Raw genomic sequence first — 12,089 nt, 5'->3', positions numbered from 1 at the left:
AGCGGCGTCCCGGCCCCGCGCGCTCCTCCCGGCGGCTCCGGACCGCGCGCACTCCTCCTCCCTGTGGCTCCGGGCGCTCCGGGCCCCGCGCGCTCGGAGCGGAGACGCGGGGCGGGAGGTGCGCGCGCCCGGGCCGCGGGCCGCCCGCGCGGCGGGGCTGCTGGGAGTGCTCGGCTCTGTGAGAATCCTGGGAGCTGGTGATGTCAGACTCGCTGGGTCATTTGAAGGTTAGCAGCCCGGGAAGGGTTCACCGAAAGTTCACGCGCATATATTAGGCAATTCAATCTTTCATTCTGTGTGACAGAAGTAGTAGGAAGTGAGCTGTTCAGAGGCAGGAGGGTCTATTCTTTGCCAAAGGGGGGACCAGAGTCCCCGCGCGAGCCGCCTGAGGACGGGGATGCCGAGGACGCGCGCGAGCCGGGCAGGGCTGGTCTGGGCATCGTCCGGGTAGGATCCGCACCGCATTCCGAAGGCTTTTTGCAGGCGTCTGCCTAGAAGGAGAACTTGGGCTCCTTCTGGGAACCCCCCGCCCCGGCTGGATTGGCCGAGCAAGCCTGGAAAATGGTAAATGATCATTTGGATCAATTACAGGCTTTTAGCTGGCTTGTCTGTCATAATTCATGATTCGAGGCTGGGAAAAAGACCAACAGCCTACGTGCCAAAAAGGGGGCAGAGTTTGATGGAGTTGGGTGGACTTTTCTATGCCATTTGCCTCCACACCTAGAGGATAAGCACTTTTGCAGACATTCGGTGCAGGGGAGATCATGTTTGACTGTATGGATGTCCTGTCAGTGAGTCCTGGGCAAATCCTGGATTTCTACACTGCGAGCCCGTCTTCCTGCATGCTCCAGGAGAAAGCTCTCAAAGCATGCTTCAGTGGATTGACCCAAACCGAATGGCAGCATCGGCACACTGCGCAATGTAGGTTTATTTTTTCCCTTCTTCTACCAAGAAAAAAATATGAATTGTCTCGCTTGCATGCAATGAAGACATTGGAAACAAATTGCACTGGTAGCCAGACAAAGGCTTTAATGATTTAATGCTGAAAGGGTGTGCTGTGCTGGTGTGCATATTGATTCCCTCTGCTGAAAATTTCCTGTTAGATGTTTTCTTCCCAAGCAACCCCTGCCGACCCCTGCTTCTCTCCTTACCGACCCTACAGTCCCTTGAAAACAGTTTTAGAAAATGTGCGTGGAGGGGGGAAAAAGTAGAGTGACCACAGGACTTTGAAACATTCTTCAAGTGAGGCAATTTGACAACGTTGGTACCGTTTTTACTAAGATATATGCAGAGGGGAATTTAACTTTGCTGTTCTTTGGATTAGCTACTAGTTACATGTATATCCCCCCTTGTGTGTTTCAACAGTCCAAAGTAATTAAAATATGACATCTTCCTTGCAAGGAATTTAGCCTAATTAAGGTTGCTGTTGCTCCTGAAGTTCATAAATGACCAGTTAAAGCTGCCACCGCCAATGTTTTCCTTGCAGAGGAAAGGCAATATTTCTTAGCATTGACCCTGCTGCCACCTTTCCGAGTCACTTTGTTGCTCTAAGAAGTTGCTGTTTTGCTAGAAAACGACTGGCAATGAACACCCCTTGGGCTGAGCCATCCATTATTTCCATATCTTGCAGTTCAGCCGGGAACCTGGACGTCGGTTAAAGGAAAGGAAACATAAGTGGGGTAGCTCAGTTTTTAAAAAAAATATTGACTATTTGGTTATCTGATTCTGAGAGGGTGCCGAGGCACGCACTGGTCAACAGTAGCCTGGCTGCAGGCTTGAGAAATGACCAGCAGTCCCAGAAAATCCCACCTTCGGGTGGCTGTAGTGGGAGCCTGCTGGTTGCATCGCTGCCCTGACAGTGATTTAGATAAATGGCTCAGCTATCTATCAAAATGTTTTTAGTACTTTATTTGACAACTCATTGGAGCATTAGCCTGAAAATGACATTTTAAATCTTTGTTTTCAAAGAGGTCAAAGTTTAACTGGAAGAAATTGAGTTTTCCTAATAACACGATGGCTTATCTAAAGAGAGGGAAGAAAAAGGAGAGAGAGGGGACAAGATTTAAATCGTCCTCTTCTGAAACTTTTTCTTAAGAATAAAGACTTGCTTCAGGGGTCCAGGAAATCAACAGGTTTGTAGCTGAAAAGTCAATAACCATCTGATGCCAACAGTCTAGCTGTCTGACTTAGTATTTCGTAGAGCCGTAACCAGGGTAAAGAGAATATCATTTTCAGACTAAGTATTTCCTAGAGCCATAACCACGGTAAAAAGAATATCATTTTCAGAAGGCGTCCTCATTTTCAGCTGCTCCTCAAATGCTTTCTTTCCTGCTGCCTATTTTCTTTCTGGAGAGCTCAAAGAAACTGTTAGAAAATAATTTTCCAACCCACTAACAGATCTTTTAGACCCTACCCATCTCCTCTCTGTAGCAATTAAAACAGTATGAACAGTTTCATTTGGAATCTCGGGGAACTAGGGCTCCCTCAAACTTTTTCTTGTGAGAGAAAGTTTTAATGAAACGTTGTTTAACAAAGGAAAAAAGAATGCTCAGGACCCTGGCATCAAGCTATTAGACCTAGTAGAGGTTTTACAAGTAGACATTCTTCCTTTTGTAATTAACTCTCCAAAAGTGCCTATTAAGTTGCAGGAGTTTGGGGGGGAACTTTGTTTGTTCTTGAACAAGTTAAACAAGGGATTTGCCTTATCTGGGGAGAGGCTAGTGGTGAATGTGTCATTCACCTAGGGCCAGCTGATAAGCAAGAAGTGTTGATAACAGCAAAGTTCAGCTAATCAAAGAAGCTTGCATTAGACAAAGTAAATAAAGGCAAATGACAAAGGGATTTCAGAAACTTCAGTGTCTTATTTTTGTAAGCAGGGCAATTAGTGCTCTCTGTGGTCAATTTCACAAGGGTTTGGATTCCCACCGCCGGACTCCAGGTTAAATGAATAGAGTGTAAATATGGCTCAGGCCCCTGCGGAGTCGCACAAACCGCTTTAGGACAGGTCAGTTTAGTTGTTCAAGTGGTTTAAGTTTTTAAGCATAAATAAAAGTTCTGACACAGCTCTGCCACGCGGTGTTTGGCTCAGGGTGGCAGAGCCAGCTAGGGCTTTTGAAGTTAAAGCATTATTAGGGCCCTGTTTGTATAAGTACAAACATAAAAACCACAACCTTTTCCATTTTACTCAATGACTGTTTTGACAAGAAGCAGATCTGTTTGTGCTCTTAACACAGAGGAAACAGTGGGCCAGAAGGGAAAAAATAGTACTAAATTCTAACCAAAACTATTTTCTGCTTCGAGATCCTACTTATTTTTTTGTGGTGTGTGTGTGTCTCTGTGTGTGTGTAGGAATTGGAGTAAACCCTTTGAATGTACAACACACCAGAAGCATTCTTTGAAAGGTGTTAGAATATTCTCTTTATTTTCCCTTTTAATTTTAAGACAGAAAAATGATATGCCAACCAGCTGTCGGTTGAAGTAGGGCCTGTGAATTGCCTCTAAAAATTCGAAGTCAGGAGTAACGAGTTACTAAGGGAACATGGTGTAAATAATATGATTTAAGACGGCCCCTGGAGGTGTCAGAGTCACTAAGTCTCTGTTCAGGTGCCTCGTGGATTACCTTGGGTTTAGGCTGCTCCAGATGTTTTCAGCATTAATTGCTCAGTGAGCATAAGATAAAGCCTAATATTTGTGGTCTAAATATAGTAGTTGCTTTCGGTGAAATCATGAGTGTGACAACTTCTTGGCCCTTTTCCCTGTCTTCACCCTGCTCGTAACAAAAGAAAAAAGGAAAAACAGATTTTCTTTTCTAACGAGAAATAATCTGTTTTTAAAAACAAACAGTATCGATGTTATGATTTAGGAAGGAACGACGTCTCCTTTCCAAAGCACTGGGACCTGAATTTTAAGTATTAAACGGTATCTAAATCCTCTCCTAGTGAGATATAAATTGGGGTCAAAGTGGCAAAATCAAAGATACCCTCTGAAAGAGAGACTAAATAAAGTCTGACAGCCACCGTATGAACTGAATGGGGTTTTGAATAAATATTTCAGTGAAAAGGCTCAATTGTTTTTCTAAAGTAGGACATAATTTTCTGCTTCTCGGCCACATGACAGTGGTAACTAACACCATCAGAAAGAAGAAAAGAAAAGGGAATTCTACTTAAATCTCAGGGAGTGCAGGATAGGGCCGTTTGAAAACAAGTGGAAGATTCACAAAGTTTTCCTTCCCCATAGGAAAAAATAATTACTAAAATTTTTTCTGTATCCAGGTAACTCGGCACTTTGGGTAGGGAAGCACTGATGTGCAACCTACAAGAAAAAAATGCAGAAGTTTAAATTTTACCACCAGAAAAGCATAGACTCCCCCCAAAATAGATCAGAATGCTAGGAGTGGTAGTCATGTGTCCCTTAAGCTTAGGCTGTGGAATGGATGTGGAAACTCTTGGTAGCATTTGATTTCCCAGCCCAAATGCAAAGCCCTCGCATCGGAACTAGGCCTTTCTTCTCTTAGTAGATAAATGACCAGCAGTGCAGTTTCTGATAGGTTCGCTGACCTGAACCAGAAGTTTTCTTCTCATTTTTGGAAACCTGGCTCTGACCATATATAACCAGTCGGTATTGTCACGAACTTTGCTTTAAAGCACACAAGAAAGTTCTTCTGGATATCAGGTGCTTATAATTTCCCTTCAACATGTTAAGCCCCAGAGATGGCTAAAAAAAGAAAGAAAACCTTACCGTTTTCTCCTTTCTACATTCTTGTGAAATGTAATGCATAGATAATCTCAGAAGGGAGATACGTGATAAATGATGAAGATTATAAATTCTGCTGTCAAGGAATTTAGAATCTTTAAAATCGAAAAAAAATTTTTTAAAGGCTGGGAATTTTTTAACTAGGAAGTTACTGTCTGCGAGGTAGATGAAGATGTAAAACCAAGTTGCAAAATAGAAAATTCTTCGAGTCGAACAGGACTTACGAAACAGTGAATGCACTGTTCCATTTTAGAACATCTTAAAAAGAATCTTCTATAGAGTTTGAGTTACATGTAAGTGCCAATAAATTTCTCCCTAAATGACATTTTTATACTTTAAATGTTCTAATATAAATTCAGTTAACTATCAATTAACTAGATTATTTCGGAAATGGGAGTTTTTTGATGAAGGTTAATCAGAAAAATCTGGGCTAAAAACCTTTCCAAAAGATATTAATGTAGAATCTTGCCTTTCAAATTACAGGGTAGTTATGGCAATCATACATCTCAGATTTTCTAGAATAACCCACTTTCAGGTATACTGCCACAACTCCCACATAAGCCATTGAAATATGCCAGATATTTCAATATTATGACATCTCCTAGGGTTGCCCCTTGCACCCAGGAGTGGCACAGAAAGCCTTTGTTTGGACTTGATGGTCAGTCTAACTGGAGCACTCACAGCTTAATTTTTCTGTTATGACTGACGATCGCCTTGTGCTTCTGGGTCATTCTTCTGAACACGAATTCCTTTTGTGGCAAAATGTAGATCTGTAAATAGGAGGCGTCCCTTGCAATATGGATTTAAGTATTATGACCGCGGCTCTGATGCCAGCGTGTGTGTGTGTGTATTGGGAGTGGGGGAGGGGTGGAATTATACGTTGAATCACTGTGAACAAATCTGTATCAGTTCTTGGCCAGCTTCTTCATAAAAAGTTGGAGTTGGAGGTGATGGAGAGAGGAGAGTTAACTCCAGTTTCAGATTTATCAGTATCCGGTCTGTAAGTGGCTTGGCCTGAGCACCTCTTGTTAAATAGGAGATGAGATAACCTGCCCATCTGTAAGATCTAATAACACAATCTAATCACTCAGTATGTCGCCCTGAATGCTCCTCTTTTCCTTCCCTCCTCCTTGCTTCATCACGAAGAGGCATGATTCCCGTCCCATCCCCGCCCCTAAACCCCTTCCGATGAATAAAAAATAAAGTTGCAAAAGTTCTCTCCACCTAGGCAGCCGTAGAGGGTGAGCCTGCAAGTGTTCTATTATTTATCTGGAGCTTTCAGAGCTTCTTAGATGGGAATTCAGACAGGCAGTGGAACCGCTGACTTGCTTTTTCTCTGGCCTTGCAGGATGGGGAGCTGAAAGGGGGGCCATTCCGTAAGATAAGACTCCTGGTCCCCAGCACGATAAGGCAGGATAACAGGAACTGACGTCAGGAGGTGACCCAGCCTTGCTGAGCGTTTCCTCTCTCAGAGAGAGCACAGGCTCCCCGGCAGCTGATGAAGCGAACTGCGACGGGGCGGGGGGAGCTGATTTTAACAAGGCTGATCGTGGGTGACGATGTCCCTCATTCCCGAAAGGAAGTTTCTCTAAACGGAACAAAGACTGACCTGGGTGTGGTTTTAATAAAAGCAGATTCTGAGATTATAATTGCAATTTTAGGTTGTCATGTACTAGATCCTTGTTTCGCAGCTGTCAACAGTTTCCCTCAGATGTCTCGGAAGACAGTCTATCCGGCAGTCAAATATCATCCCCCGTGAACCCTGCTGACTCTCCACACAGAACCAGATGGGCGGAATTCACATTGTCAGAGCTAATCCCTGGGACTCCTGTTTACTTTTCTAAACACCGCGTTCCCACCCCGTTGGCATCATCTGACAGCAGGTGAAAGCCACTGCATTTGCCACCAGCCCTGAAACCGCCCGGCAGTTTTTCCTTTCCTCTTTCCTGGCTACGGTACCTTTGTCTTATCATCAGAGTTCATGATTATAAAAAGGCTGATGATCTGAAGGCAGTTTCAGCTTCAAAAGATGTTTTAGGGTCTGGGCCTATTGGAACCCTTGGGGGTATAATTAACTAAAATGGAAATGGAGGCAAGCGAAATTTAGTTCCTGATGTTTTAATTTAGCTCGGTACTGCCATGTGTTGTTGAAGAGAATTCTTAAAGGCAAACATAATTATTTCATTATGGTCCTCAGAATGCTTTCATTGGCTTTAATGACAAGAAGCTGTGTAAAAAGGCATACATTTTAATTAGTCCTTATATTTACATCAGGTAAATGACAAATAATTGATGAAAAACAAGTCTTTGGGATGGATGATTTCACATAGTGCGATGGTTACAGTTTAATGATGAAACATTTCTCTGTTGCTTTGCATTTTAATTATCAAGACGTAACAGTAGTGGTGCTGTGGAGCTAAAATACAGTTGTTGCCATTTTATTACAAAAAATCACGATTATTGCCTGTGAATCAGAAGCGGGAAAAGGTAGCTAGAAGCGTATCTCAGAGGAAGTAAATTGCCGGTCTCATTAATTTTACTACGTTTGTTAGCATTCATTTTGATCACTTTTATCTTTTACCCTTCATCTTTTTGGATTAAGACAGTCAGGGGCTTCACGTGCGTTTTTATGATCACGTCTCCTAAATACCGTTCTTTCTGTCTTGCTGGCTGTGTTGAAGACTTGCCTGAAAGTACCTTGCCAAGTGTGTCCTGGAAACTCAGAGAGCCTTCTCCCACGTGATGGGCACACTTTACCTTTGATCTTATATGAAAACGCACTTCACATGATTCATCTGTTTTGGTGTACAGAACACTAATTGTTATTATTGATTTTAAATTCCGTGACCATTACAAGTAACCCGGATGACTGGCAGATAAAGGGTAATAATCCATGGAGTTCTGGAACTGTTTCATGTTTGTCTGGGGTACTTTATGTGATCAATATTAACTGCCCCATTGAAACTAACTGCTGTATCAAGTAACAGTCAATCAAATGAATGTGCTTAGAGATTATTTATTGAAAGCTTTAATTGTTCACTGGGGCCCTGCTTATCAGAGGAAACAATAGGAACTAGAGACAGGATGAACGGGTTTGGATTCGCTGCGAAAGTCGGAGGATGCAGATGAAGGCCGTCTTTCAGCTTCCTGGGCCAGAGTTTCCAGAAACCCGTGTTGGGCTTCTAGCGGCACAAGTCCTAAATGGGCTTGCAGAGGTTATCCTGCCACCTGTGCAAGGAGAGCACTCTAGAGAGGTAGGGGTAGTGAGTTCCTTGCCCTCAGCCCAGAGGCTGTGGAGTTGTCACTCTGAGAGTTTTACGGCGGCCTCTCTGCCCGCTCACGCACATGCATTACCCTGCGAGCATCTCTCCATCTGTGGTCCTCGCGCTGCCCATGGGCTGAGAGATAGCCTGTCTTGACACGGGATCGATGTCTACAGCCATGACATGGGACATTGCAGGATTTGTAATATAATAGCTGCTGTAAATGAGGATTCTACTCTGCCCTGAAAACACACAGAGGTCCCCGAGTAGAGCTTCTCTGGTTTCAGCGTGACACTGCGGCTTGCGTGCCTTCACTAACAGAGACCATGTTTGTCGAGTTGGCATCTCTTTCCTCTGTGAAATGGTTCCTCTGACTGTGGCTCATCACCCGGGGGACCATCCTTCCTATCTGTCACAGTGGGACAGCACTGTGGTCCTGATGCAGTGGCATCCATTTGGAACAAATAATTGGCTTTTACACCTGAGCGTTGTCACCTTCCAGGTGGTCACGGTACATTTTGCCCAGAGATGCTGTCAGAGGCCAGTACATTTCGATTACTCACTGATGGATTCCATCTTGCAGAGTGCTGTTCAACAAATGGCCCTTGGAGGGTTTCCCTGGTGGCGCAGTGGTTGGGAGTCCGCCTGCCGATGCAGGGAACACGGGTTCGTGGTCCGGTCCAGGAGGATCCCACGTGCCGCGGAGTGGCTGGGCCCGTGAGCCATGGCCAATGAGCCTGCGCGTCTGGAGCCTGTGCTCCACAACAGGAGAGGCCACAGCGGGGAGAGGCCCACGTACCAAAACAAACAAACAAACAAACAAACAACAAATGGCTCTTGGATGTCTGCTGTGTGCCAGGCTCTCTGATGTGTTCAGGGGTTGGCGGGAGCAGGGGGATGGGACGGACACACCAAGATGAAGCCCATGTGGTCCCTGCTCTCTGGACTCACGGTGTACGGAAGACGCTTGTATACACATGTCACTGTGACACAGCCCCCTGTAACACAAACACAGTCTCCTTAGGACTTTGAACCTGAGTTTGATTCCAGAAAAAACTAAAACCCACTGAGAACCAGAGCTGGTGCATAAGTGGAGGATTACGTAGGTTACGCATTTTTATCATACGGAGCAGGAAGGAAGTTTTTCTGGGGGTAGCTGCAGAGGTCCATTCTAAGTGCGGTTTATGATGCGGAGTTTTAAACTATGCAGTGGAATAAGTGCATACCTTCTGAACTTGCTTCTTGAAGACTCATATGGATGTTTCGCGTGTCTGTTAAATAATGTTCTTTGGGGGTTAGGTCTATTAGATTATATATTTTTTAAAATCACTTTCAGATTTTATTGGAGTAGAGTTGATTTACAGTGTTGTGTTAGTTTCAGGTGTACAGCAAAGTGATTCAGTTATACATATACACATATCCATTCTCTTTCAAATTCTTTCCCCATATAGGTTGTTACAGAATGTTGAGTAGAGTTCCGTGTGCTGTACAGCAGGTCCTTGCTGGTTCCATATTTTATACAGTAGTGTGCATATGTTAGTCCCAAGCTCCTAATGTATCCCTCCCCACCACGCTTTCCCTTTGGTAACCATAAGTTTGTTTTTGAAATCTGTGAGTCTGTTTCTGATTTGTAAATAAGTTCATTTATGTCATTTTTTAAAACTCAGATTCCACATACAAGTGATATCATATGGTATTTGTCTTTCTCTTTCTGACTTAACTTCACTCAGTATGAAAATCTCTAGGTCCATCCATGTTGCTGCATTATTTCCTTTTTATGGCTGAGTAATATTCCATCGTGTATGTATGTACCACATCTTCTTTATCCATTTGTTTGTTGATGGACATTTAGGTTGCTTCCATGTCTTACCTGTTGTATCACTTCTTTCTCTATGATTGTTTTTGTGACATCTTGCTGTGTAACAAACTGCCCCCAAACTTGGTGGCCTAACAATGTATTATCTCATTATTCTGTGGGTGGACTGGGCTCAGCTGGGTAGATCTTCTGCTCCAACATGATGTCAGGTGAGGCTGCAGCTCCCAGGGCTAGAATGGGCTGGAAGTCTGTCACTGCTGGCACCCAGGGCTGGCAGTGGATGTTGGTTGGTAGCAGAGAGCTCAGGCGGGTTGTCACCTGAGGTAGCTGCGTGTGCTGGCGTGCGGTCACCGTCACCACCTGCTGTTGGGGGAGCGGCATGGGCCAGCTCGCCTTCAATACGGCTACCTGTCCATGGGGAGGGACCAAAACCACGCAGCAGTCATCACAACCATGCCCTAGAACACAAAATAAATGATTGTCTTCTGTAGAGACCAGCTTAAAGAGCTGTGGTGGGGTGTTTCGTTTGCTTTCTGGGCTGGTTAAATTTTTAACAAGATTCTACTCTAATGACTGTACCTACATCATTATCACAAGCAATCCTGTGAGGCAGGTACGATTTGCCTCTTTTTACGGAAAAGGACCTTTTGGCTCAGAGAAGGTGAGTTTGACAGCAGTTTGACCCTGTCCCCTGACAGACGAGTGAAGACTTCCTGGAAGATATTTATGCCCCAGTAATACCAAGAAGGGACCATGGAGTGCTTTGGTTTTGGGAAAAGGTGGAAAAGAGACAGAGGGGTGAAGAACTGTCCCACAGAATTTCCTCTGGTGACATTATTTCTCTCATAGAAGCCACAGCCTTTTAAATTGTGGAAGAAACCAGGAGGCTATTTACTCTTGTTTTCCATCCTGTTTGTTGTTAGTGTCTGCGCTGGCCTGGTCCCTCTTGTGTTTGCTGAGGAATTGCAGGGAGGTGAGAGATGGGAAAGAAGGTTTTCTTGTTCTTCTGGTTCACTCAGAACTCTCGTCTGGAGATGGGCACCAGTGGTGGTACCTCCTAGTCAGCCGGCACTATTGCGTCTTCCATTACTGGAAAAACAGGAAGAAAAAAAGAAAAGTTTCCAGGAGACACTGAAACATTGATATTTTGGTACTTGCCACGTAGTTTGTTTAGAGGGTCCCAAACCTATGAAAACTGACTGTTTTAGCCTCTCACATAATGCTCTTAGTTCAGTGGTTACAAACACAGTTTGCTCTTCATGTCCACAGGTTCCACATCTGCGGATCTGACCAATCTCAGATGGAAAATATTCAGAAAAAAAATTCCGGAAAGTTCCAAAAAGCAAAACTTGAATTTGCTGCACAGTTGGCAACTATTTACATTGTATCTGCAACTGTTTACATAGCGCCTACATTGTATTAGGCACTGGAAGTCATCTAGAGATGATTTAACCCATACGGTGGATGTGTAGGTTACATGCAAATAGTACGCCATTTTATATAAGGGACTTGAGCATCCGGAGATTTTGTTGTCCATGGGGATCCTGAAACCAATGCCCCAAAGATGTGAAGGGGTGACTGCTATTTTAAGTGCAATATATTGTTCTGTACTTGGGATTTTTACATACCGTGTTCTACCTGTTTCTTTTGTTTGAAATCTAGTTGTTGAGTTATGGATTTTGAGGAGACAGGTGGACTAACTGAAGTGACTGTCTACAGGTCATGTAGTGGGCTCTAGGTGGGTGCTCCATGCGTTCCTATGTGTACAGCGTGGTACAGTGGAGCTGGCACTCTTCATGCGCTGCCTTTGCTGTTGCCTCAGTGGTGTTCATCTGTACCATTGGTCCATAACACTTACCTTGCAGGCTTACCATAGACTTAAATAAGAGAGTTTCTTTAAAGTACCTGAGACTTAATACTCAGTAAATAATCTTCCCCCAATACTTTACTATGAAAAAGTTGAAAGAACGTTACAGGGAACCTTTGGATACTTACTACCGTATTGACCATTGAAGTTACCAGGTTTGTTTTCTGTGTTTCTTCTCATTTCTCCTTTTTAGTGTGTGTTGTTTCATTTTGTTTTATTGATTGGGTTCCCTTGCTAACCTGGGAAGTCTTTTGAGGTCAGATACGGTGTCCTTTACCTCTGTCTTCCCAATATGGTCGTATGGTATTAGTACAGCTAGTAAATACCTGGTCAGGACTCAGTTAATCATGGTTGAGTCAATGGATATAGGTGTTCAAGCACACCACCCCTT

At 44.0% G+C, this 12,089-nt stretch overlaps 1 protein-coding gene across 4 annotated transcripts in view; it reads left to right on the top strand.

The window, feature by feature from the left end:
• Positions 1 to 12,089, top strand: part of RARB (retinoic acid receptor beta) — a 445,419-nt gene that overhangs the window by 254,568 nt on the left and 178,762 nt on the right. The window contains exon 1 of one of the 4 annotated variants that reach the window (XM_032629588.1): positions 186 to 227. The exons of 1 other annotated variant lie outside the window; for it this stretch is intronic. Coding sequence is in view for 1 of the 3 variants with exons in the window: in XM_032629586.1 (XP_032485477.1) it covers positions 765 to 921 (157 nt within the window). In the remaining 2 variants the exon portion in view is untranslated. Of the gene's footprint in view, positions 1 to 185; positions 228 to 297; positions 922 to 12,089 lie in introns of those variants that run through there. 2 more of the 4 variants (XM_032629587.1, XM_032629586.1) reach the window with 2 other exon arrangements.

Source organism: Phocoena sinus, chromosome 4, assembly GCF_008692025.1.
Source record: "Phocoena sinus isolate mPhoSin1 chromosome 4, mPhoSin1.pri, whole genome shotgun sequence".
NCBI classification, from domain to species: domain Eukaryota; kingdom Metazoa; phylum Chordata; class Mammalia; order Artiodactyla; family Phocoenidae; genus Phocoena; species Phocoena sinus.
The sequence above is the reverse complement of the archived record's forward strand: the minus strand, read 5'-3'. Positions and strand labels throughout refer to the sequence as shown.